This window comes from Acomys russatus, chromosome 18, assembly GCF_903995435.1.
Source record: "Acomys russatus chromosome 18, mAcoRus1.1, whole genome shotgun sequence".
In the NCBI taxonomy this organism is placed as follows: domain Eukaryota; kingdom Metazoa; phylum Chordata; class Mammalia; order Rodentia; family Muridae; genus Acomys; species Acomys russatus.
In genome coordinates this window covers 13,134,226-13,157,177 of record NC_067154.1, presented here as the reverse complement: position 1 = coordinate 13,157,177, position 22,952 = coordinate 13,134,226, and the positions used below count along the sequence as shown (strand labels likewise).

Below are 22,952 nucleotides of genomic sequence, written 5' to 3'. Positions count from 1 at the left end.
CTGTGAGTTTGAGGCCAGCATGGTCTACAAAGAGAGTCTAGGACAGCCAAGGCTACACACAGAAAGCCTGTCTCGAAAAACAAAACAAAACAAAACAAAAATGGGGTCTCACCAGGCATGGTAGCACACACACCTTTAATGCCAGCACTCTGGAGGCAAAGGCAGGCAGATCTCTGAAATTGAGGCCAACCTGGTCTACAAAGTGAGACTAGGACAGTCAGGTCTACATGACAACCCCTGTCTTGAAAAAAAGAAAAAGAAAAAAGACAGAGGTGCATAAAGCCCAAGCTGGTGTCAAAAATCACAATGTAGCCAAGGCTAGCCTTGAACTTCTGATCCTCTTACCTATCTCCCCTAGTACAGGGATCACAGGTGTGTTCCATCACACCCTGCTATAACACAGCCTTAAAAGAAAGCAGTCAAGATTCCCTAAAGGAAATGCTGGAAGGAAACATAACAAAAAACAAGCAATGCTTGGGTTAGGTAAGAGGAGATTGCAGGTACCTTTGTTATCTTCTAAATGCTCTGAACAGACGTTCTATTTATAATAAAAACTTTTATTTAATTAAAAAAAAATCCCCAAACCACAGCAGGAACTGTTAAGTATAACAAGAGCTGGCGCATTTGTGCGGTTGAGAAACACAGGGGAAGAGGTAGGAAGGCAAAGCGTTATCATAAGGGCCATGGGGCAGGGGTCAGCTGTCTGAGGCCATGAAGCTCTGTCCCCGGGGCCTGGATGCCAAGAGTAGCTGGGTTGAGCAAGGGTTCTCCTGGGTGTTTCTCCAGGTCAGAAGACACAGGATAGGTGGGACAGAGGCAGAGGCGTCTATCATCTCCACAGGCTGATGCCACCCAGGGAGGCCGTCTCAGTGCTGGGCCCCAGAACTCTGCCTTTCCCCACTGTCACTCAGGAATATCTTCAGTCCTCAGAACACTCCAGGGGTCCAGGCCTCCCCAAAGATCTGGCAGTGGTATTGGAGGTCTCTGTCACCAGGTCCCCAGTCCCTGCTCATTCTGTCCACTGGCCTCTGAGTCTGCCTTCTTTCCCTAGCCCACGTGGCTGGCAGAGTAAGGCCAGCTATGCTAGCAGCAGCCACCAAACAACCGATTTTTAATAGAGACTGGGGAGGAGAGAGGTAGGCGCAGGGCACAGTGGTACTGCCCGTGTCGTTCCCTCCAGTCGGTCTGGGCCATTAACTGAAGTTATCACCTCCCCAAACCCACAGCTCCTCTGTAAAGGGAAGAGTCCTGTGGCTCCCAGCACAGCAGACTTATGGTCAGGAGGGTTTCATCTGGATCACGGTGAGCTATAGCGTAGCTGGGGGCCCAGGGACAACACAGGACAAGTCGGCCAAAGGAAGTGTTACTTAAGCCAAAACAATTCCCAAGCTTCCCTAAGGGAGGGTGTACATACCCTGGGGTGGAGAATAGAGGTTGGAAGGAGTCATTTCCCCCCTAGTATGAACCTGATACCACAGAGAGAGGGAAGCCATGGTGGAGCAGGTGTCAACTTCAGTGGCACTACAGTTGTTCCCTTTAGGGCCAGGGAGAGGAACAGGGTCCCCTGTTGTGCCCAAAGTGATATTTATAGAATGGACCACACCTTAGTTCTCCTGTACTATTCCCTGTTGAAGTTATGCGTAGACTGAGCACTTGGTTACCTGCCCACCACCCCTCTAGGTAACAGGAGCCTCTATTTAGTTTCCTGTAAAGTTCCCACAGCCACCTTCACTGCTTGAAACACAGCCCGGTCCATCTAGGGAAAAAGGAAAAAAACGACAGAATTTTTAATCGCGTTCGAGCCCCCACCCTCACTCTGTACCCTCCTCCAAGGATGCCTTTCTCTGGCACCGATAAGCCATGAGCCCACTCCATCACCTACTGTGGCTGTGCCCCCCAAAGAGACTGGGCAGCAGCACACGCTCAGCCAGCCCGGTATCACACTCACCTGGGCATAAAGCATACGGTGGTCAGGGGGCAGGCTGGCACCCTGGTGGCACAGCTGAGCAGAGAGGGCACAGGTCTCAGGAGACAGAAAGTGCTGAGTGACACTGACTGTGCTCACCAGGCCCTGCACCTGTTCCATGGGGGACAAGGGCAAGAGGGTAAGTTGAGGCTCAAGCCATACTCCCTCACCCCAATAAGTCCAATAAAGCCAACAAATCTGCTTCCCCATCTAATTTTCAGAAAGCAGTAGCCCTGGTTACAGTGCCAGGTATCCCAAAGGGTGTGGCCAGAACAAGACCCGAGGGATACTGGAGTGCTAAGTGAGTTGGCCAAGACTAGATCAGAATTCTGGAGAGAGTCCCACACAGCATTGAAGACATCAAGACCCTCACCCAGCCTTGCAATCTCCATGGCTTCCTGGCCTGCCTAGCTTTCTATCAGGTAAAGAACCCCCGTGTGATCGTGTGATCGGGACTCTGCCCCAGTGTCCTTGCTAATTCTGATACTCTGATCTTCTGCTAAGCTCCACCCTCCAGGGACTCACCTGATGGGGTGCCCCAGCAGGCACCAGCACCGCCTCTCCAGGAGCCTGTAGCAGGGTCCAGCAGCTCACACCCCACTCCTCCCTTAGCCTGCGCCGCAACCCTGCATCCAAGTAGCAGCTGCCTGGGGCACCAGGCTCCAAGGTTCCTGCTCCAGCTGGACACACCTTAAAGAAGAGAAAGAGAAATGAGCATCCATGGGAATAACAGCAGGAATTCAGAGAGCGTGCTGAAGTTGTCTTGAAGGCCAGGAGGAGGAGGAAAGAGGCTGGAGAGAAGGCTCGGTGGTAAAGGATTGGGGGTACATCCAGGTTGGGCTGGAAGTAACTTAGAGTAATGGACACTCAAGCTGGGGAGGAGGAGGGATCTAAATCTGCTTTTCTTGGGATATGCCTTTCATAGCCTCTGTGACCCTGGCCTGACCTCTTGTTCTTTCAGTGTCCCTTTCTCCAAAACCCAGGAAGATGTCCTGCACAAGCCCCATTCATAACCGTTTTCACAAGGAGTTCTTGAGTTTTTGTAAACAGCCTGTATTGTAAGCTAAACTGGGGAGAAATTGGTAGCTCTCTCTCCACCCCCACCCTGGTGGTGGTGGTGGTGGTGGGGGGAGCACAATCCTAGATCCAGGAAAGGCAGGGCCACTCAGAAGCTCTGACTCGAAGCGGGTAGATAGGCTTGAGGCTCCTGCAGCAGGGCCAGCTATGGCGACTGTCATCAGCCCAGACACAGGCAGAGTTCCATGACAGGCAGGGACAAGTGAAGGCCAGAAGAGGTGCCCAGGGAACCTGTACAGGTGAGCGCCAGCATCATGTTCTGATTGGCCACCAGCTAAACCCACCTCCTTCAGCTAGGATCTCAGCCATTGTCTCTGGATTGAGAGGGTGCTGGCAGGGGTTGGCTGGGGTTGGGAGGCTTGTGAACCCCATCCCCCTGGAGGATCCCAGGAGGATGCCAAGTTTCCTTGGTTCCAAATATTCAAGTCCATCCTGGGGCTACAGCAGTAACAGGCCACCCAGTGAGAAAGGGCCCCTCAGACCTCCCCATGAGTCACGCCACTGGGCCATATGGGACTGCCAACAGCCAACCACACCCAGAGCAGACAAGGCCATCTGTTGATGATGGTGCTCTTTGTTGGCTCCTCTCTGTGTGTCACAGCATCTGGGTGTGAGCCCCTGGCAGTGCATGGTGGACAACACCATATTGACACTTGCATGTTTGTATCTTAGCAAGAGTGACATGTAGTCTTTTCTCTAAGACAACTGGGACTCAACTTTGTTTCTTTTGTTTTTTCAAGACAGGGTCTCTCTGTGTAGCCTTGGCTGTTCTGGACTTGCTTTGTAGACCAAGCTGGCCTTGAACTCACAGAGCTCCTCCTGTATCCGCCTCTCGAGTGCTGGGATTACAGGTGTGTGCCACCACGCCTGGCAGTATTATTTTTTGTTTGTTTGTTTGTTTGTTTTTTAAAGATTTATTTATTTATTGTATATGAGTGCTTTATCTGCAGAAGAAGGAATCAGATCATATTATAGATGGTTGTGAGTCACCATGTGGTTGCTGGGAATTGAACTCAGGACCTCTGGAAGAGCAGACGGTGCTCTTAACCACTGAGCCATCTCTCCAGCCCCAATATTATTATTTTTTTTGATGGTGCTAATCAGGCAAAGTTTCAGACAAGGCTCTCATGTAGCCCAGGCTAGCTTCAAACTAACCTTGTTTGCCAAGGATGACCTGAACCTCTGATCTTCCTGTTTCTACCTCTCAAGTGCTGGAATTATAAAGATATACCACCATGCCTGACTCAATTATTTGTTTTATTATATAGGTTGGGCAGGCCTTAAGGTCCTGACTCTTCTGGCACGGTACTACTATACCCTGTTACAATCTTTAATAATCCTGGCCTCCCATCTTTCTCTGCCCTTCTGGAGTTCTTTGACTTCCTGTCTCACTACCTCTACCACTAGGCACCTATGCTGGTAGGCGTGTGCCCCACCTTCCTACCTTAACCCTCTTCATGGCTAGTTTCTCCCCTAGAGGTTTCTCCTCACAGTATCAACTATAAGAAAGGGGAAGGCTGTTTGCCAGTCTCTCAACGCTGGAGGCCAGAAAAGGGAGAATTCCTGTTCCCAGGAGGAATACAGGATAGGAACTTAAAGTTGATGTAAGTGTAAAAGCTCAGGTCCCGGGGTTACCACTGAGCCCCATTTCTCCCAACCATAAAGTGGGAAAGCAGCTTTCTCTGCTTAGGTCAGGAGTAAGGAAGAGGAGAAAGGTACCATAAATGAAGACAGTGCACCAAGGCCCTTAACACAATGCCTGTTCTATAGTTACTGCCTCGTCTCCTCACTAGATTCTGACTCTCCTGCTATACTCTCTCCTTATATGGAGCCCCAGCAGAGACTAGGACTTCTATCCTGCTCTCTCTGCACCTGTCTACCTGAGTCTAGCTAACTCATCGTCAGGACAAGGTAAGCTCATAGGAGATAGGAGCACACAGAGAGACGGGCCGGGACAAGGGGTGGGTTCCGGACTCCCTCCCTCCTCACCATCTGGAGAAAGCGACGGATGCGCTGGGCATCCTGGGCCCGGAACACATGCCACACAGTGCTGGTCTGGCTACCTGGAGACCAAAGCCCTTCCCCATCCAGGCCTGAGAGGAAATCTGCAGGAGAAAGATGGCTCAGGTGAGCCCAGAGTAGGCAAAGGCAGACATCCTCATTAACAGCTTGACTTGCAGGTGTTTCCAGCCGAGGAGGCCTTACCTTTCTGTGCTCGGTACCAGGAAGGCAGCTGGGCCTCAGCGTGCACCAGGATACTGATTAGGTCAGACACCTCCACGCATAGGTTCTTGGTCCCCAGGTGTCCACGGTGTGGGTTCACACCTGCATGGATGTAGAACAAGGGCACGACACGATGCTGCACACGTGCCCTAAGATGATACGGAAGGCAGAGGTAGGGAGGGGTCTGGAGCAGAAAGGTACTCACCATAGGCTGCCCAGAGCTGGGGCTCCAGGGGATGCAGGGTGAGGCCCAGGGGGAGGTAGGAGGCCAGGTTGAGTTTCCCTTGGTGGGCACAGTACTCTGGCAGTGGAAGGCTGGAGGCAAGGTTCTCCACCCTGGGGATAGCGGTTTCGAGGGGGAAAATTATGCACAGCAAGTCCAACGCGGACCCCTGAGGCCCATCAGAGCTTCCCACTGCTAGGGTAACATCTAGAGGGCAAAATCCATCCCCCGCCCCAAGGATTTCTAGCACTCCCCATAAGACAGACCCTCCGTCCCCGACTCTAGCTATACATGTACTCTAAGCCGCTTTTTAGAGGGTGAGGGGTAGAGAAGCAAGGGCTGCTGGCAGCTGGGAGATAGGGCTGGTCTTTGATACTGTACCTACCTGCTAGTGTCCTTATCCCCCAGGGTTCGGTGTAGCAGGAGGACAGAGCCCTCATCTATCTTTGGACGTGCTAAGGGAAGAGAGAGATGTTGACCCATGGTGGGACCTCTTGGCCTAGAGACTCATTCCCTTTCTCTATGGCCCCCATACCTAAGGTCAGTTTCCACTTCCTGTCCCCCACCACCACAACACACCACCACCACCACCACCACCACCGCTGTCTCCAGAGCTACTCTAGGGTTCTCTTGATACATGACACTTCAGGGTCAGGCCCCCAGCTCCCTCTACTCCTTGTTAGGAATGCTTACTCTCAGGGTGAGAGAATCCCTCCCAGAATGCCGTGCTGTCCAGGCTTATGGGCTGGGGAGGCCCGAGGGCAGTCAATGTTTGCACCTGGCCACCGAGTGTCCCAAGAGCTTCCGTTCCCCACAGGCTAACTCTCAATGTCTTCTGGATGCCTGACACTAACACGGGCTGCAGGGAAGAAAAAGTAAACACACACACATACACACACAAGAATGGTGGGGGAGTATGTAGCCAGGCTGGGGCACGTTGTGACAGCTGCGGGACATGTCGGGGAGGGCTTGGGGAAGAGATAGCTTTTGCTGATCCCTCTGGGTACCAGCACACCCACCCTGAGCCTGGGGACCAGGACCTTGTGAAGCCAGTGAGGCCATAGCATTGGAAAGGAAGAGGCAGGCCAGCTTACCTGGCCCTGCCGCCAGTGTTCCTGGAAAAGGTGAAAGGCCTGCTTAGGCCTGGGTTCCTGCAGCCACAGCAAAGCTCCAGGAGGAGACAGCCGGGTTCGTACTGGCGACAGGGGCAGGCTCAGGCCCTTGCGTAAGCTTGACCCTCGAAGGCCTGGCCCCAGGGCCTTCTCTTGGATCTTCCGTTCTACTACCTGCGCAATAATGCTGTCCAGGATGTTGGTAATGCGGTCATCCTGTGGGGAGGGAGGGACAGAGGGGCAAGAAGGCTCAGGACCCACTCAGGCACCCCAGCGTCTGGTCCTCAGGCTCTTGGCCCCCTCCCTCTGAGCCCTTGCTCACACTGGGCAGAGCTGGGGTGACGGGAGCGAAGGCCATGTGAATCCGCTCGTGTCCCAGGCAGAGTTTGACAGCTGTAGAGGCTAGCAGCTCACAGAGAGAGGGACAGGGAAGGGGCGATTGGCCAGCGCGGTCCTCTGCTGGGGTCTCAGTAGAGTCTGGGGTTTCTGTTGAAGAAGGAAAGGGTGAGTGACTTCCTTTAGTCTTTAGCTCAAAAAGATGTCCTCTCATGTCTTGGCCAAGCCTGTTCTGTCCTCGGCAGCGCTCCATCTTTACTCTGCCCTGTCCAGGTGCCATTCTATCACTGCCTTCCTGAATGAAGTTGAAGAGCCTCTAGGAAAAGGGATTCCACATGGGAGTCGAGTTGGGAGACAGCGCAGCAGGTAAGCGCACAGTATTTCTGTGTAAGGGTGAGAATCTAAGTTCAAACCCTCAACAACCACAAAAACAAAAACAAAAACAAAAACAAAAAAACACTGTCACTATCATCCCTGGTACCAGCACCTCAGCTCTTGGGTTCAGGAGGGAGTGACACAGAGATGGGAGCATTGCTGGCTGAGGTTTGTTGGCCACCAACCTAGCTTCGGGTTTAAAGAGAGACCCTGTCTCAAGGGAGTAAGAAAGAAAGTAATAGAGCAGGGCACCCGGTCGTCACACGCATACAATAAACAAACAAATGCATAAATAAACAATAGGAGGGTCTGGCTGATGGAGTCAGGGCACCTGTCTCGAGGTGAGGGGTGGCGATTCCTGTTCTGTGTGTTGTGGCGGGAGGGGAAGGGAGGAGAATTGATTGCCAAAGTAACGCCAAGTTTCTACTGGCGACGGTTATTCCCCCATTGCCCTCCTGCATGCCCAGTCCAAGGAGCATGGGGAGCCAGCCACTCACCTTCTTTGATGTCCTTGGTCCTATTGGAATCTCCATTGCAGGTAGATTGTGGTGCTGGGGGAGTTTTCTCTGTTGGTTCCTTCTGCTAAACCCATTCACCACCACCCCCCAAATCCAAGCAGAGGTTTTAAAAATGTGCAGACACAACCGAATTCAATGTTCAAGGGCTAAAAATGTGTTCTTTTTTGGGTTTTGGGGCACAAAGTTTCTCTTGGCTGTCTAGGCTGACCTTGAACTCACAGAGATCCTCCTGACTCTCTACCTTCCGAGTGCCGGCATTAAAGGTGTGCACCACCACACCTGGCTTCCTTTTTTACTTGTATTTGATGTGCACTAATGTTTTGCCTGCATCTGTGCCTGTGTGAGGGTGTTGGATGCCCTAGAATTGGAGTTACAGACAGTCTGAGCTGTCGTGTGGGTGCTAGAAATTGAACCCAGGTTCTCTGGAAGAGCAGCCAGTGCTCTTAACCACCAAGCCATCTCTCTATCTCTAACAATGTTATAACGAGCCCTAAAGTTGTTTGCAAGAGAGTGAAATGTTAAAAACAAACAAACAAACAAAAACAAAAAACAAAAGAGAGTGAGTGAAATTATAAAGAATTAATAGGGCCAGGCATGGTAGTGCATGCTTTTAATCTCAGTACTTGGGACTCAGAGGCAGGTGGATCTCTGTGAGTTTGATGCCAGCCTGGTCTACAAAGAGAGTCCATCCAGGACAGCCAAGGCTACACAGAGAAACCCTGTCTCAAAAAACAATAAGTAAATAAATAACAGCTATGTAAGAGATCATTATTGTTTTCTTATACTTGTCTACATTTTCTTATTTTTATACAATGGATATGTGGCAGTGTCTGGTATATAAAATGTACTTTTCAGCTAGCTGTAGTGTATGTAGATGTATGGCATCTGTAATTCTTGCACTCTGGAGGTCAAGGTAGATGGATTGCAAATTTCAGCTAGCCTGCGCTACATAGCAAGACCTCATCTTTAAACAAAATCTACAGGACAATAAAATGTACCTTTTGCTTTCCTTGGTGAGGATGGGACCCAGGGCCCTAAGCGTGCCAGGGAAGCACCCTGACACTGAGCTATAGTCAACCCTCGGCTTTTATGAGACGATCGCCCTGTGTTGGCTAGGCTAGTCTCAAGCTCCGGTTTCTCCTGCCTCTACCTCCTAAGACATGTACCATCATGCCCAGCTCATAAAATACTTTTAATAGTTTCAGCAAGATGGCTCATCAGGGAAGAGCACCTGGCATGCCTGGGAACTTGAGTTCTATCCCCAGAACCCACACACTGGGAAGAAAAGAACCAACTCTCACAACTTGTCCTGTGACCTCCATGTGTGTGCCATGCCAAGTATTGTGCTCCCCTCCCAATAAAATAAATAAGAAATAAGTAAATGTTAAAAATTTAAATACCTGCTGGGCAGTGGTGGCACATGACTTTAATCCCAGCACTTGGGAGGCAAAGACAGGTGGATCACTGTGAGTTCGAAGCCAGCCTGATCTACAAAGTAAGTTCAGGACAGCCAAAGCTACACAGAGAAACCCTGTCTAGAAAAACCAAACCAAACAAAACAAACTCTTAATTAACTCTTTCTTAAGTGAGTAGCTTTTATCACAGAATCACAAAGTTCATTTAAAAAAAGCAAAACTTTTTTCACAGTGCATGTTAAGTGCGTGCCATGAGTTGAGGGGCCAGGGCTACTAAGAAAGTGGTTGGTACTGAACCAGAAAGGACCCATGGCTGGAGTGGTAACAGTAAGATAAAGTGGCAAAGGCTGGCCTAAAAGACCAAGTGAGGCAGGACTCTAGGGAGCAGGGAGAAAGGGCTTGTGGTTGGCGGGGAGGGGGTGTTGCGGAGTGGGGGAGCGAGGGCAGGGTGGAAGGGAAAGGCACATGCTAGAGTCAATGTCTTGATCCTGCTTCCCGGGGAGGTGGGAAATGGTTTGTTTCACCAGCTTCATCCCCACCCACAGAGAAAGGCCAGCTCCCCCTCCCCATACAGGTTAGCTATGTGCGTGCAAACTGCTCAATACAGGAGCCCAGCAACTGGTGCTTGTCACTCAGAACACGCCCTGGTTCTTACCTGCTGACCCCCATCACCAGGGGCCCACACACGGGCATCAACCTGGCAGAAACAGTGCCCCCGAATGTCAAACTTGGCCCAGACTTGGTGCATCACAGCGCTCAGTTCTGCCAGTGCTAGGTGTGTAGAAGAGGGATGGACATGGAGCAGTCTGGCCTCACCAACCAGGAGGCCATGTCACCAGGGTCAGGAACAACCGAGACAGTATCCTGTCTTCCTTGGGTCCCACCCACTGCATGCCCCACCCCTCCACAATGGCTCACCCTGGCTGGAGACAAACTGGGTCAGAATCAGAGAACAGGCAGCATGCCCAGCCTCCTGGGCACACTCGTCTCTGTGCTGCTCCCGGGAGCCTGTGGGGTAGGAAGAGAGGAGCTGCAGGTCCAGAAAGCGAGGTAACTACAGGTTAAGGTCAAGGAAGGAGGCCAAGTACATGATACTTAAATCAGGAGTTCAGCAAGTCACAAAACAAGTGCTTGCTGGGAAGCTTGGGTGTCTGTAACAGCATAGAATTCCTTGCTTTTGGAATGGAGAGGTTTTCATATGCTGCCCTGTTTTGCAAGAGCCTAAGGTCTGGGGTGGGGGGGGGGATGGGGTGGGGCCTGTGAGATGGCTCAGCAGGTAGAGGCGCTTGCCACCAAGCCTAAGGACCTGAGTTTGATTCCTATGACTCACATGGTGGAAAGAAAGAACTGATTCCCAAAAGACGTCCTCTGACCATCATACATGTGCTGTGGCAAGTGCACACATGTATGTCTCTCTCTCTCTCTCTCTCTCTCTCTCTCTCTCTCTCTCTCTCTCTCTCTCTCTCACACACACACACACACACACACACACACACACACACACACACACAGACACACACAGGCACACACCAATAAATACATAAGCAAACAGATCAATGAATCAATATTTCTTCATTGAAGTCCCCTGGGTGGTCACATAAGAATGTACCTGATTCTAGAACTTTTTAAAAGGCATGTCTAAGTTGAGCCATGGAACTGAAAACTGAAAACCTTAAAAAGGATGGGACTGGATCAGAGGGCCTGAGGTTAGAGTCTTGGCTTTAACCCTGACTTACTTTGGGTCTGTGGACAGTACATTTGACCTACTCTGAGTTATTCTTATCTGGATAATGGAGAAAATCACACCCATTTCACCATATTAATGTGACATACATAAAGAAGGCACCTGACTTCTGTGTGTGTGCATCCATGTGCACGCATGTTCGTATGTGTCCTCCTTATCTTTTGAGGCTAGATCTCTCTCTTACTGAACCTGGAGTTCATTAATTCAGCCCAGCTGTCTGGTCAATAACCTCCAGGAATCTGCCTGTCTCTGGTCCCCAGGTGGGCCACCATGCCCAGCTTTAACAGGCGTGCTAGGGATCTGAACTTAGAGCCTCCTGTTTGCTTGGCTAGCACTTTACTGACCAAACTCATATACCCAGTGCCCAGATGCTAGAGTTTCTCTATGCAGCCTTGGCTGTCCTGGACTCACTTTGTAGACTAGGCTGGCCTCAAACTCACAGTGATTCGCCTGCCTGTGTCTCCCAAGTGCTGGGATTACAGGCGTGTACCACCACGCCCAACGATGCTTGACTTCTTAAAAGAGCAGGTAAGGAGAGAGCTAAAGTGATGGCTCAGAGGTCAAGAGCCCTTGCCGCTTTTGCAGAGGATTTGGGTTCAATTTCTTTTCTTTTTTGATTCAGGTTCAATTTCTAACATACACATGGCAGTTTACAACCACCTATAACTCTGGTTCCAGAAGCTCTGACCCCCCCCCCCCCCCCCCGCCACCGCCTTTTGACTTCCTCAAGCATCAGGCACACATGTAATGCACACATACAGCATGGAGACAAAACACTCAGACATATAAAACTATACAAATCTACAAAAGCAAATCTGTTTTTCCTCACCCGCTTTCTCCCTGGTCTTTCCAGCTCCGGCTATGCGACCACAGGCTACACACAGCCGGTGGCTGCAGTGGGAACATCTCCAGTGTGTGTTGAAGAGTCCATGGTGGCAACGGCTGCAGCAGTGTGGAAGGCCTGAGCTGTCCTCTGTCATGGCTGGCCCCTGGCCTGTTGGCCACAGAAGAACAGGGTCAGAGGACTCACGCGCATATAGCCCCCTTGGGGAGCCCTTTGTAGCAGTGGTTCTCAACCTGTGGGTTGTGACCCCTCTGGGGGTCAAACTACCCTTTCACAAGGGTCACGTATCAGATATCCTGCACATCAGATATTTACACTATAATTCATAACAGCAGCAAAACTACAGTTATAGCCAGGCATGGTGGCGCACGCTTTTAATCCCAGTACTCGGGAGGCAGAGGCAGGCAGATTTCTGTGAGTTTGAGGTCAGCCTGGTTTACAAAGCAAGTCCAGGACAGCCAAGGCTGCACAGAGAAACCCTGTCTCATCATCATCATTATTTATTATTGTTGTTGTTGTTATTATTATTATAGATGATGATGATGATGATGATGATGATGATGATGATGATTATTATTATTATTATTATTGCTGAGGGGATCACCATAACATTAGGCACGGTATTGAAAAGTCACAGCATTAGGAAAGGTGAGAACCAGTGACATATTGGAAGCAGCATGGGCGAGGCAGGGAACAATTTCCACCCAGAGCCACTGGAAGAAGGGAGCTGGGCTCCTCCTCCATTCCTTGTACTTTACTCAACACACTAGTCTGGCAGTAGCGATCCTTTCCAGCATGCACTCCTACGGCAATAGTAGCCTCAGCTGCCTCGGCCACCGCACCCGGAGCCTTGCCCCAGAGGTCTCCCGAGTGTGCCTGTGTCTCTAATCCACACCACTTCCAGCACATCTTCCAGCCACCTCCCCACCCCACAAGGGATGGAAAGGCGCAGCACCCACTCAGGTGGCCTTTCCTCTAAGTCCAGGGGGCTTAGTAGACTAGAAGAGGAACCCCAAAGAGGCTGCTCTTGCCCTTACCCACCGAAATGGATTGTTTGGTTTGGTTTTGTTTTTTGAGACAGGGCTTCTCTGTATAGCCTTGGCTGTCCTGGACTCACTCTGTAGACCAGGCTGGCCTCGAACTCACAGAGATCTGCTTGCCCTTGCTTCCCAGAGTGCTGGGATTATAGGACCACCGTGCCCGGCTGGATATTTTTTTTTTTAAGATTTATTTATTTATTATCATATATACAGTGCTCTGCTTGCATGACTCCTGCAAGCCAGAAGAGGGCGCCATATCACATTACAGATGGTTATGAGCCACCATGTGGTTGTTGGGAATTGAACTCAGGACCTTTGGAAGAGCAGGCAGCACTCTTAACCACTGAGCCATCTCTCCAGCCACCACCCCCCTTTCTTTTTTTTTTTTTTTTTTTTTTTTTTTTTTTTTTTTTTTTTTTTTAAAGAGCCAAGGTTCAGACTAAACCGTGGTCGGTAGGTAGAAAGGGCCCCACAGAACACACATTCAAGGCACGTGATCATGTCCCAAGTGGGCACGGGAGACTCGGAGTTTCTCAGGAGTAGCTCTTGCCCTACCAGAGTTCATATCCCCACCCAGGGAGAGAACCCACAGCCACAGTGATGACTGTTGGACTCCTGGCTGAAAGGACCATGGAAAGATGAGGGTGACGTGGCCCGGGGAACTTCACAAATGGCCCCAAAGGATGAGTAAGTTCTTATCTGTCAGGTACGATGGGATGACCAGGGCATTCCAGATCGAGGGAACAGCTAGTGCCAAGGCCCCAGGGGACAGACGAGCTTTATGATCCGGGAAGGGAAAGACGAGTGGCATGCATGCCAGAAATCCAGGCTGGGAGTGGCAGCCATGAGCTGGCTCATGACTGAACAAACTAGGGGCTGTCCTCTCTGGAGTGAGATGGTGACACTGGTGATCCCCATGCAAGGAGTAACATGTGGGCCCAGGGCTGTGGTTTACAAAGTTCACACTCTTACTAGAAAGAGCAGCATAGAGGTGGCCTGGACCCGGGGACCCAGCTGAAGGCAAACATCTCCACACTCTAGAGGCCTTCCTTGCCCCTAACCTCACTGGAGCCCTCTCACCTCCCAGGCTATTGTACTGGCTCCGTTTCTGCCATAAGCCCTATTATTCTCAGAGAACTGGACTAAACCAAATTTTTAGACTTCCCAGGAGGATCCCCACCCAGGGCCAAACACCCAGGGTTGACTAAGAATCCAAGTAAGGGATAGATAGGGATGGAGATCTCCTGAGTAGGCCTGGGAACCCCAAAGCACTGGCAAACGTGGGTTGGGAGAGACACGCAAGAGCAGGCCCACAAGGTAGGTCAGCTTACCCTCACGCTGTGCCCACGCAAGGGCCTCCCGCTCCCTCCGCAGCAGGCGGCAGAGTCGGTCACCCAAACCGCTCAGCAGGTGCTTAGCTAGGCCCTTATTGAGCGGAGCTTCCAGGCCAGACCCTCCTCCATCCTCAGAGCTGACAGAGGAGTCCTCCGCCTCCAACAGCTTTGCTTCCAGGGGCAACCTGGAGATGAGATGAGACAAAAGGGCTTGAGGAGAGAGGCCATGGGAGCCAGCAGGGATGTCGGTGACTCTGACTGGGGCACCATTTACCTATGTGAATGCTGGGAGTGGTTGATTAGTACTCCTACGTCTCCAGCTGCCTGGGCACAGCTTTGGCACTGAGTGACACCTGCTAAGTGAGCCTGGTGAGATGTACCATCGAGCCTGGATTCCTGGAGGCTAGTCCTGCCATCCTGGGGTCCTGAGGAGATAATACAGTGGCTTAGGGAGTCTAGTTTCTAGGGCTTATGCTAGCGAAAGCCCCAAATTAGCAACCACCCTGTCCATAGGCAGCCAGTTCGGCCCCTGGTCCCAGGCTTGTGAGACTAAGTCAGAACCGGAAAGAGGACCCGGCAGGTAAGAGTCACACACAAGGCTGAGCAGGAATGGAGGATGAGGGGGTGGTTTAGCATGTTCAGCCCAGGGCTTTGGGAAGCCTGAGCAATGGTCCTTGTACTTGTTTGGAATCCAGCCATTACAGACTGTAGATAGGTTGGCTAAAGGCTCTTTGGCCATGTGACACCGTGAGGAGATGATTCCAATGTGGACGGATGGATGGGTGGATGGAGGGCACCGGAAAGTGAGAAGGCCAGAGTTTCAACACAGAACACAGGTGCTGTAACCCAAGAGGGGTTGACAACTTCCCAGCCCAGACTGAGGCGTGTGAAAGTGCAGACAGACCCACACCAGGTGCAGGGGCTTTAGGGGCCAGGTCAGAGAGACAGTCTTCTGTGGGCCCAGCGTCCCAAGAGGCTGAGAATGAGGTGATCCTGCAGAAACCAATCTGGCTCCAGGGTTGCTGGAACCCTCTGTGAAGGACACAGTGTAGCCAAGAGTCCACGCTGTACCCAAAAGGCCGTCAGGTCCAAATTGAGTCTCCATGATTCATCTGGCCAAGAGAGGTTGAGAGTGGTCCTCCAGGAGAGATAATGCCTACACTAGGATTTGTGGTACAAATAACCATGGCATTTCCTAAATGCCACGAGTTCCTCAGAGCCCCGATGAGCAGTTTAACCCTCCTTGTAGTCTTCATAAGGTGGGGGCCATCTTTACTCCCACTGTATAGATGAACTAAGGTCCTTAGAGGTGGAGCAACTTCTTCAGGTCCCAGTTACTGATCAGCACGTCAGGAAGTGGCTGTCTCTGGAAACCCTGTTCTGGCCCATGTCACTGTTTCGCCAACAACTCAGTAAGAGGAAGGGATGGAAGCCACCGGCTAGAAGACTGTAGTGGACAACCCTGGGAGCCAGAGCACTGTAGTGATTCAGGAAGGAGACCTGCCATCTTAGTATGACCCATCAAAAAGGCCTACAGACTTCAGGTCCTTGTAAAGGCCCAGCCCTGTTGCCCTTTCTTCAACAGATCCCTCCCCTCTCCCTCACCCCCCACAACAACCCATCACCCCCTTACCTCTCTGCTCTTCTTGTTCCTCTGCCATCGCTGCCTTGCTACCTGTGGATGTGTCTGGTGCCTCCTCCTGCCAAGCCCTGGGCCCCTGCCTCCCAGTGCCTGGGAAAGGGTGGGATGGGCGTTTGGGAGCTGGGCCCCTTGCTGCTCCTTGGACCTCTGGACTGCCTGCCCTTTTGAGTGCCCGGATCCCAACAGCTGGGCTTTCTTCCTTTCCAGGACAGCCACCCGGGCACTCAAACTGTTCTGAATGGCGTGTGAGCCAGGTCTTCTTCAGCTTGGTGTGATGGCTTGGGAGACAGGCCCTGGATCTAGCCTTGTTCCTTTCTTCACTGGATTCACCCGGCCCACTATTGCCTCCCTCTGGGCTGTCCTGACATTTCCTACAAGGGCCAAGATCCTCCTCTCTGCCAGGTAGGTGGGATGAGCAACAGCCACCCGGAGGGGTGGGCGGCCCAGGAGATGGGCACCTTGGTGTGACTGGTGGTCCTAGCTGGTACCCAAGGCTATTACTTCCTGGCCCAGCCCAAATGTTGCCAAGAGTGTGAACTAGGCCTGGGGGACAAGAGGGCCAGGGGGTCCTAGGAACAGTGTCTGGATACCCCAAGAAAAGTGGGCAAAGATTCTGCTGCCTGCCGGCTCCTGTCTCCCCATCCCTCTGGTGAAGTGAGGGGCCCTCTGCCTCACAGGCGCGCTGGAGAGGCCCACCAGGGGCTAAGCCCAACAACCCAGACCCTGACACTGCTGAGGGCTCCTTTGCTGGCCTGAGGATGTTTGGATCCTTGTGGTAAAAGCCCTAAAAGAGGAGAAAGGATTAAGCTAGTTCTAATGTAGGCTCCCAGCATTCAAAAGAACAAACAGGAGTTACAGCAGAAGTTATTAAAAAAATAAAATAAAATACAGCTATAAGGAGTCATTGGTGAACTCACAGGCTGTCAGGTGAGTGGCACCTCCCCAGGTAGCTCCCCTATTACCCTGGGCCCCACACCATCTTCTCCCAAGATAGAATTCTTCGTTTTGGTCCACATCCCCGTTGGTTGGCTTTCGTTTTGGAGAGAGGATCTTTCTATGTACTTCAGACTAGCATGGAGTACACAATCCTGCCTCACATTTAAAGACCTTTTTCTAGGCACACGGGTGGCCTATCAGGAAGGAGCCCCAGAAACAGGCCTGAGGCCTGCACATCTCACCCACTCTTTGCCCCCTCAGTAAGGCCACACATTCCAACGGGCAGAGTTTCTAAGGCCTAATCCTGGATGAACTACAGGGTGAGTCAACGGCTGCAGAGGCCCAAGGGCAGGGCAGGGAAGGCCCAGGGAGATAGAGATGCCCAGTGTTTGGGTTGCCTTCAGGGCTAGGGACAACTGAACCCCATGCACCCATTCTATCCCATCACTCACCTTGCTGCCTAAGCTGAAAGCAGAGGGCACTTTTGGCTGGCCTCCGGGGTGTACCCAGGGGGTCGGGGCCAAAGGCCAGTCATATGGACGTTCTGGGGGCAGACTGGACATTAAGTAGGGCGGCAAGCAGGTGGGAACCCAGAAGGGAGCTCGCTCTAGAATCTTGGTCTCCAGCAAGAAAGGGCAGTGCAAGGGCCGGAAGGCCACAGGGTCACTCTTGGGATGACCACCACTATGCTCAGGTATCAGGGGGGCACAGCGAGGAGGGCACGCTGGTCCACAGAAGGCCAGTGGATGGGCCAGCATCGCTTCCTTCCAGCGCAGTCCTTCCTTGCTACCCAGCCAGCTGGACATCCTCTCCCCATTCCGAGGACCCTCACCCTCCACCAGTGAGAGTGTGTCCTTGGGGCCTTGAGGGAAGCCAGGAGGGAACCAGGAGTCCGGAGTGCTCAGGACGCCCCTCCAAAAGGGAGCAGGGTCTCCTAGGCACAGTGCCCCATGGCGCAAGCCATCCTGTGGTGGGGTACCAGGCTCCTGTCCCACAATGCCGTTCTCAGGGGCTATCTTCTCCCAGGCTGAAGTGTCCTTCAGGAAGCTGGGCATACTCTCCATCACTCTCCTGCCCTCATGGGGCTCTCCCAGGGGGATCCTGAAGCATAAGGACAAAGTACGAACTCTTTAGGCACAGGCCCCACGTACCTTAGCCATGAGCACCACCCTGGGAATACCAAAGTGGCTCAAACCAGTAAAGCAAGTGCCAGGGCACAGCAGGGCACAAAGCAGCCTTCCACATGTGGCCAAAAGGATTCTGCTTCGTGGCAGGAAGTTGATGCCTCTCCCTAAATTCTGGCCCCTATCTGAATGGGGGGGGGGTCAAAACTCGATAGAAGGTTGTCAGTTCCAGGGTGAAAGGCTCTGTCTGCCCTTATGGAGCTAGGGATTTGGTTACAAGTCTTGGATATGGACAGGAAGCAAGAGGTTAGCCCAGTAGAGGCAAGAGAGCCCAGAGAGCTCAGCTGGGAGGGCAGGGAGGCAGGATCCTAACTCTGGCCCCGGGCCCCGGTCTGTGGATGCTTAGCAGATCACTTTTTCCTCCCGGCTTCCGTGTGCCCGTATGTAAAAGTGAGACTTGGAACACAGAGACGCCTTTCTAAACTTCATTCTGTTTTTGGGGGGATGCTGCTTGCTCACTCCCATCTCCAGCCCCCATCAGGCATGCAAGACTGGGATGTTCAGGCCTGGCAGGCTCAAGAGTCACTGGGCAGGGCAGCTAGCCAGGGCTACTGGCTGGTGTCTCTCCCTACACCTGGGCTGCCTGACTCTGCCTTTTCATGGCCTCTAGGTTTTTTTTTTTTTTTTTTTTGGGGGGGGGCATCTCCAAAGAGTACCAGGACAACTGCTGGGGGCTAGGATCTCGGTACCCGGGGGGAGGAGGAGTAAACTAGCAGTTGAGAAAGGATTAAGAGGTTTCAGACTAGGGTGGGTCGAGCTGCCCAAGGCAGTGCTAGGGCACCGCTGCTAACTGAAGCCGGGAGTGGGGAGGGAAGGAGGCGGGGAAAGCAGGCTGGGCCCCAGAGAGACGTAAGCGAGGGAAAATTGAACATTCATGCGAAGGACCAGGATGACAGGTGGCAACAGATCAGCTGGACCCTCCCGGAGCCGTCTCCATCGCGAGCCGGAGGAAGCCCCAAGAGGGATGGGTATACAGAAGCCTTGGCGGAGGCGCCAGGATTTTTTGGAGCTGCAGCTTGCGCGCAGTCCAATCCCCTTAGTTGGGCATCTTAACTTTCCCCCGTTAAGATGTAAGATTCAGTTCTGAGTGGCACCGGCACTTTATTCCCTTACTGTACTTTGGGATCAGCTCATAACCCCCCCTCCCATTACAATTACCCCAGAACGCGCCACCTCTCCGCGTTTACCTGGGCTTCACTGGCCGGGCGCGGTGTGGGCGGCGGTCGTGCTAGCCGGCGCTGGGCACTCGCTCCCCATGGGCCGGCTTCGGGGCGTTCTCCCGCTGTCTGCTCAGCGCGCTCGCGCTCTCTTTTCCCCAGGGCCTCCGGGGCGCTCTAGGGCCGCAGGTTGGAGGGGTCGGACTCCGGGATTTGCAGGATGCGGCACACGGCGCGGATGGGCCGCACCAGCTTCTGGGCCGAGGCTGTAGGTTGCGCCATGGGACGCCGAGACTCCGTGCTGCGCTTTGGGGAGGGTCGGGCCGGGGCTAGGGAGCGGGTGTCCCCGGAGGGAGAGAAGGAGCCGGGCCGGGGGGAACACGCGCCCCGGGTCGGAGATGGCTGAGTGGGGGGGAAAGGCCGAGGGGCGGGGAAGGGGGTCGTGCCTGGAAGTGGGGGGCCGATCCCGTGAGCCAGGAGAGAGGCACCAGCGAGGGCGCAGCACCGCGTAGCGCGGCTAATGGAGGGAGAGCGCAGCGGAGAGCGCAGCAGGACCTCTGATCGCCATCGCCAGACGCGCAACTGAGAGTGGGGAAGCTGTTCCGCCGGTTTCCTCCTCCAGCACCCTGCGGGAAACAGGAGCCCGTGATTCGGCGGCCCCGCCTGGGCCTGCCCCCTTCTGAGCCCCGGGGGCTTCCGCCAACGCCCCGGCGATGCCACCGGCTGCGCACGGGGAGAATGAGCCCTTTGTTCCCCCCTCCCCCCCGCGGCACCCGGGCGCCTGCCGAGAGAGGCTCCCCTGGGGCAGTGTGCCAGCTTCCCAGCCGCCCCACCCTCCCGTGGGCCCGGCCCGGAGCCTGGCAGGCGGGCAGCACCCCCACTATAGGTGCCAAGCCCGGGAACTGGAGCAAAGGGCGGGAGGGGCCGGACTAGGCCAGGATGAGGCGGGGTGCCCCCCAGGGTGTTAGGGCGGGGCGGCAGGGAGGGGTCAGTGCCAGAGCTGGCAGGGGCAGTCGGGTTCTCACGGGTCAGTGATGGGTGCTTCGACCCACGCCAGCAGGCCCGTGCCTGCTGGACCACTCTCTCCCTGTCCTTTTCAGCTCTGGGCACACCCCAGTGGCTGGTGTCTTCCCTACCTCTTTCTTTATCTTCACCTGGCCAAGCCACTCTTCATGGTGTCCTGCCCAAGCCCCTTCCCAGCATCCCTCTCTGGGCACAATCCTATGAAGTGCTATGCTTTGAACCTGGGAGGGCCTGCTGTCTGGTCTGTTCCCTGGTCTAAGGACCTTGATTTCTACCAAGTGTCCGGAGTGGTGAGGGGACCAGAGGCGCACAGCCATCGCAGGCTCCAGTTGCCCCATCCTCAATGTTCCTGGTGCTCCCAGGCCCAGCCTGGAGAGGAGCCCATGGGAGTGGCTGCTGGGAGGGAACAGCAAGTAGGAGAGGAAATGGGCAAACAGGGCACCCTCCACCCGAGGAAGCATCCCTGCTCCTCTGCGGGGGTGGTTCCAGAGCGCACACACAAACAGACAGACTCAGACACACACAGACAGATTCAGACACACACAGAAACCCACACGCCCAACGGGCGCTTCCCTTCCCTGAAGGCACCCACCTCCTGCCCCTCTACTCCTCTGCCTCCCCGGCCCAGTCTGAAACAGAAGCACCACCTACTCGCCCATCGCCCATCACTGTGGAAGGGATGAATTCTGGTGGCCACAAGCTGGTTTCAAGTCACACCATCAACTCTGAAGACCGGGTACCATGAAAAGCCCAAGGCCTTACTCTCCTTACTCTCAAAGGACAGGGATGAAGGCCAGAAGCCTTCCACCAACCGTTGAGAACAGGCTGGGTACTCTCAGGAGACAAGGTCCATACCAGCTGCCACTGCTGAGACTTGAGCCTTATGGATATAGACCCTTCTAGCCCCTCGCCTTCACAGGGACCAAGTCTGTGGTGGGGTGGGCTGGCAGGAGATGCTTACATGGCTGAGTTTTTCCATACACCTTTTCTTATCCTCTCCCTTGGGGGTGGCCTGACCCTAGTGTGCTATGGGAGATGAATGAGGTGGGTCAGACAGGGATTGGAATACCAAGGCCCCAGCCTGGCCCCTAGCTCCAGGCCTGGCTCCAGGACAAGGTGGTGGGCTGGTGTGTGTGTGTGTGTGTGTGTGTGTGTGTGTGTGTGCATGTGCCTGTGGTCCCATTCTCCGGCCTATGGCCTACCTTAGCAGAGGCTTGTGGGAGAGTCCTGTGGCTTCAGGTCTGGAAGAGATCAGAGTGGAGCTTGGGCTGTCCAGAGTGCTAGGAGCCTGTGGCTGGCTGTCTTTCCCTGGGGTGACAGGGACTGTCTCAGGGGAGCTGAACAGATACCCCCCACCCCCACCCCTTCAGTTGCCATATCTGCCTGTCAGCCTATATTGCCTGGACTGGACCAGAGCTCTCAGGACAATCTTCTGGAATGCTTGGGGGTTAGTGGAGATGAAGGTGGGGAGAAAGAAGCACCACCCCCATCTCAGCATGTTCCCCATCCTTCCCTTAGAGCCTATGCTACAGGCCAGAGTCCTTGTAGCTGGCTGTGCTGTGCCTGAGGATGGAACAGAGCTGAGGACACACACAAAAGACACAAACACAGAGGGGAATGCCACCCAGTGTGTGGTCACAAAACCAGACCAAAGACCTGGCAAACTGACTAGCACCCCCAGACTCACATGGGCCCAGCACTAGCCCGCAACGACCCCTCATGCACTGACACACATGCACTCACACACACACACACACACACACACACACACACACACACTCGTGCCGACAGGCACAGCCTCACTCAGCCGGCTGCCCTTTCTCCACCCCAGAGACCCTTACCTGGGCAAGCACAGTGCCCCTCAGGCAGAGTAGCCCCCTGCCCAGGGGTGGGCAGCAGGCAGGGCGGGGGAAGGAGCCCCGGAGAGTCAGGCCAAGCTGCCACTAATCCGGGCGGGGAGAGGGGGGGCACCCACGTCAGAGCGGGGACTGCCGGGTGGAGGGCATCTGAGGACATCCCCTCCCACACACGCGGCCGTCTGGGCACCTAGCCCTGTTTCCCCAGCCCCTCCATTCTTCAGACAGCTGAGGCTGGCTTCCCCCTACCCCACCCCCACCCCTGTGGCCATGGCTGGGGAGGGGGACACGGAGGGGATATGGGGAGAAATCTCCCAGGACCAGGGGGGAGGGGACAGGGAAGAGAAGTGTAGAGATGCTGCTGGAGCCAGGAGGAAGCTCAGTGATAGATGCGATCCTCTCATCTTGCCCACCCACCCACATCCTTGACCTAATTCCTCTTCTGGAGCCCTCCTTCTCTCTAGCCCTCCCCCACCGGCATCTAGCCTCCATTGTGTTCCAGGCTGAGCTTGGGATCTGTGTGTGCAGCAATGCCAGCTCTGCCCCCAAGATCCCCCAACCCTAGGCACCAGCCATCTGAAGTGAAGGTCACCTGTTTGTGGGCACCAGTCTCATATGCTGAATGAGAAATGGAAACAAGCACCTGAGCAGTTAACCAACTGACCCCAACCCCCCCACCCCCCACCTCCTCTGCCTCCTCCAGTGGAGTACAGAGCCTGCTAGGACCCCCAATTCAGGCCCCATGTGTGTGTGGAGTGGGGTAGGGGGAATCTAGAGGCTTAGTATGCTGCTGAGAGTAACAGCTAGAAATACAGCCATGGGTTCCTGTGTGTTGTGACATAGAAGTCAGAAAAGAGGAAAGTGACTAGGACAATGAAGGGCCACAGGTCAGAGGGACAGCAATGGAGCCAGAAGCAGAGGGCTAAAGGGATGACAGGAGGTGAGGC

General features: G+C 53.8%; 2 protein-coding genes across 2 annotated transcripts; both read right to left on the bottom strand.

Annotated features, from left to right (window-relative positions):
- Positions 1–536: 536 nt before the first annotated feature.
- On the bottom strand, positions 537–17,880 carry Hr (HR lysine demethylase and nuclear receptor corepressor). The gene is made up of 18 exons (XM_051160805.1): positions 17,238–17,880; positions 15,841–16,633; positions 14,482–14,632; positions 14,205–14,392; positions 11,819–11,983; positions 10,164–10,253; positions 9,901–10,016; positions 7,810–7,891; positions 6,924–7,087; positions 6,584–6,817; positions 6,183–6,348; positions 5,875–5,944; positions 5,472–5,602; positions 5,249–5,368; positions 5,033–5,148; positions 2,492–2,656; positions 1,949–2,077; positions 537–1,756 (listed from the first exon to the last, which is right to left on the bottom strand). The coding sequence occupies exons 1-18, from the start codon at positions 17,847–17,849 to the stop codon at positions 1,694–1,696; spliced, it is 3,555 nt and encodes a 1,184-aa protein (XP_051016762.1). The 5' UTR covers positions 17,850–17,880; the 3' UTR covers positions 537–1,693.
- Positions 17,881–19,161: 1,281 nt separating this feature from the next.
- Hrurf (HR upstream open reading frame) lies at positions 19,162–22,108 on the bottom strand. The gene is made up of 2 exons (XM_051160804.1): positions 21,991–22,108; positions 19,162–19,752 (listed from the first exon to the last, which is right to left on the bottom strand). Exon 2 carries the CDS (start codon positions 19,406–19,408, stop codon positions 19,304–19,306), a length of 105 nt encoding a protein of 34 aa, XP_051016761.1. The 5' UTR covers positions 19,409–19,752; positions 21,991–22,108; the 3' UTR covers positions 19,162–19,303.
- Between the last annotated feature and the right edge of the window lie 844 nt (positions 22,109–22,952).

What these genes read in the sequence shown, in the direction of transcription:
- Hr (XM_051160805.1), bottom strand. Translation starts at nt 17,849, where the DNA reads ATGGAGAGTATGCCCAGCTTCCTGAAGGACACTTCAGCCTGGGAGAAG. An exon ending in CTTTCAGCTTAGGCAGCAAG is followed by an intron (nt 16,634 to 17,237) that starts GTGAGTGATGGG and finishes CTCCTCTTTTAG; the next exon opens with GGCTTTTACCACAAGGATCC. An exon ending in TCACCCCAGCTCTGCCCAGT is followed by an intron (nt 6,818 to 6,923) that starts GTGAGCAAGGGC and finishes CCCTCCCCACAG; the next exon opens with GATGACCGCATTACCAACAT.
- Hrurf (XM_051160804.1), bottom strand. Translation starts at nt 19,408, where the DNA reads ATGGCGCAACCTACAGCCTCGGCCCAGAAGCTGGTGCGGCCCATCCGC.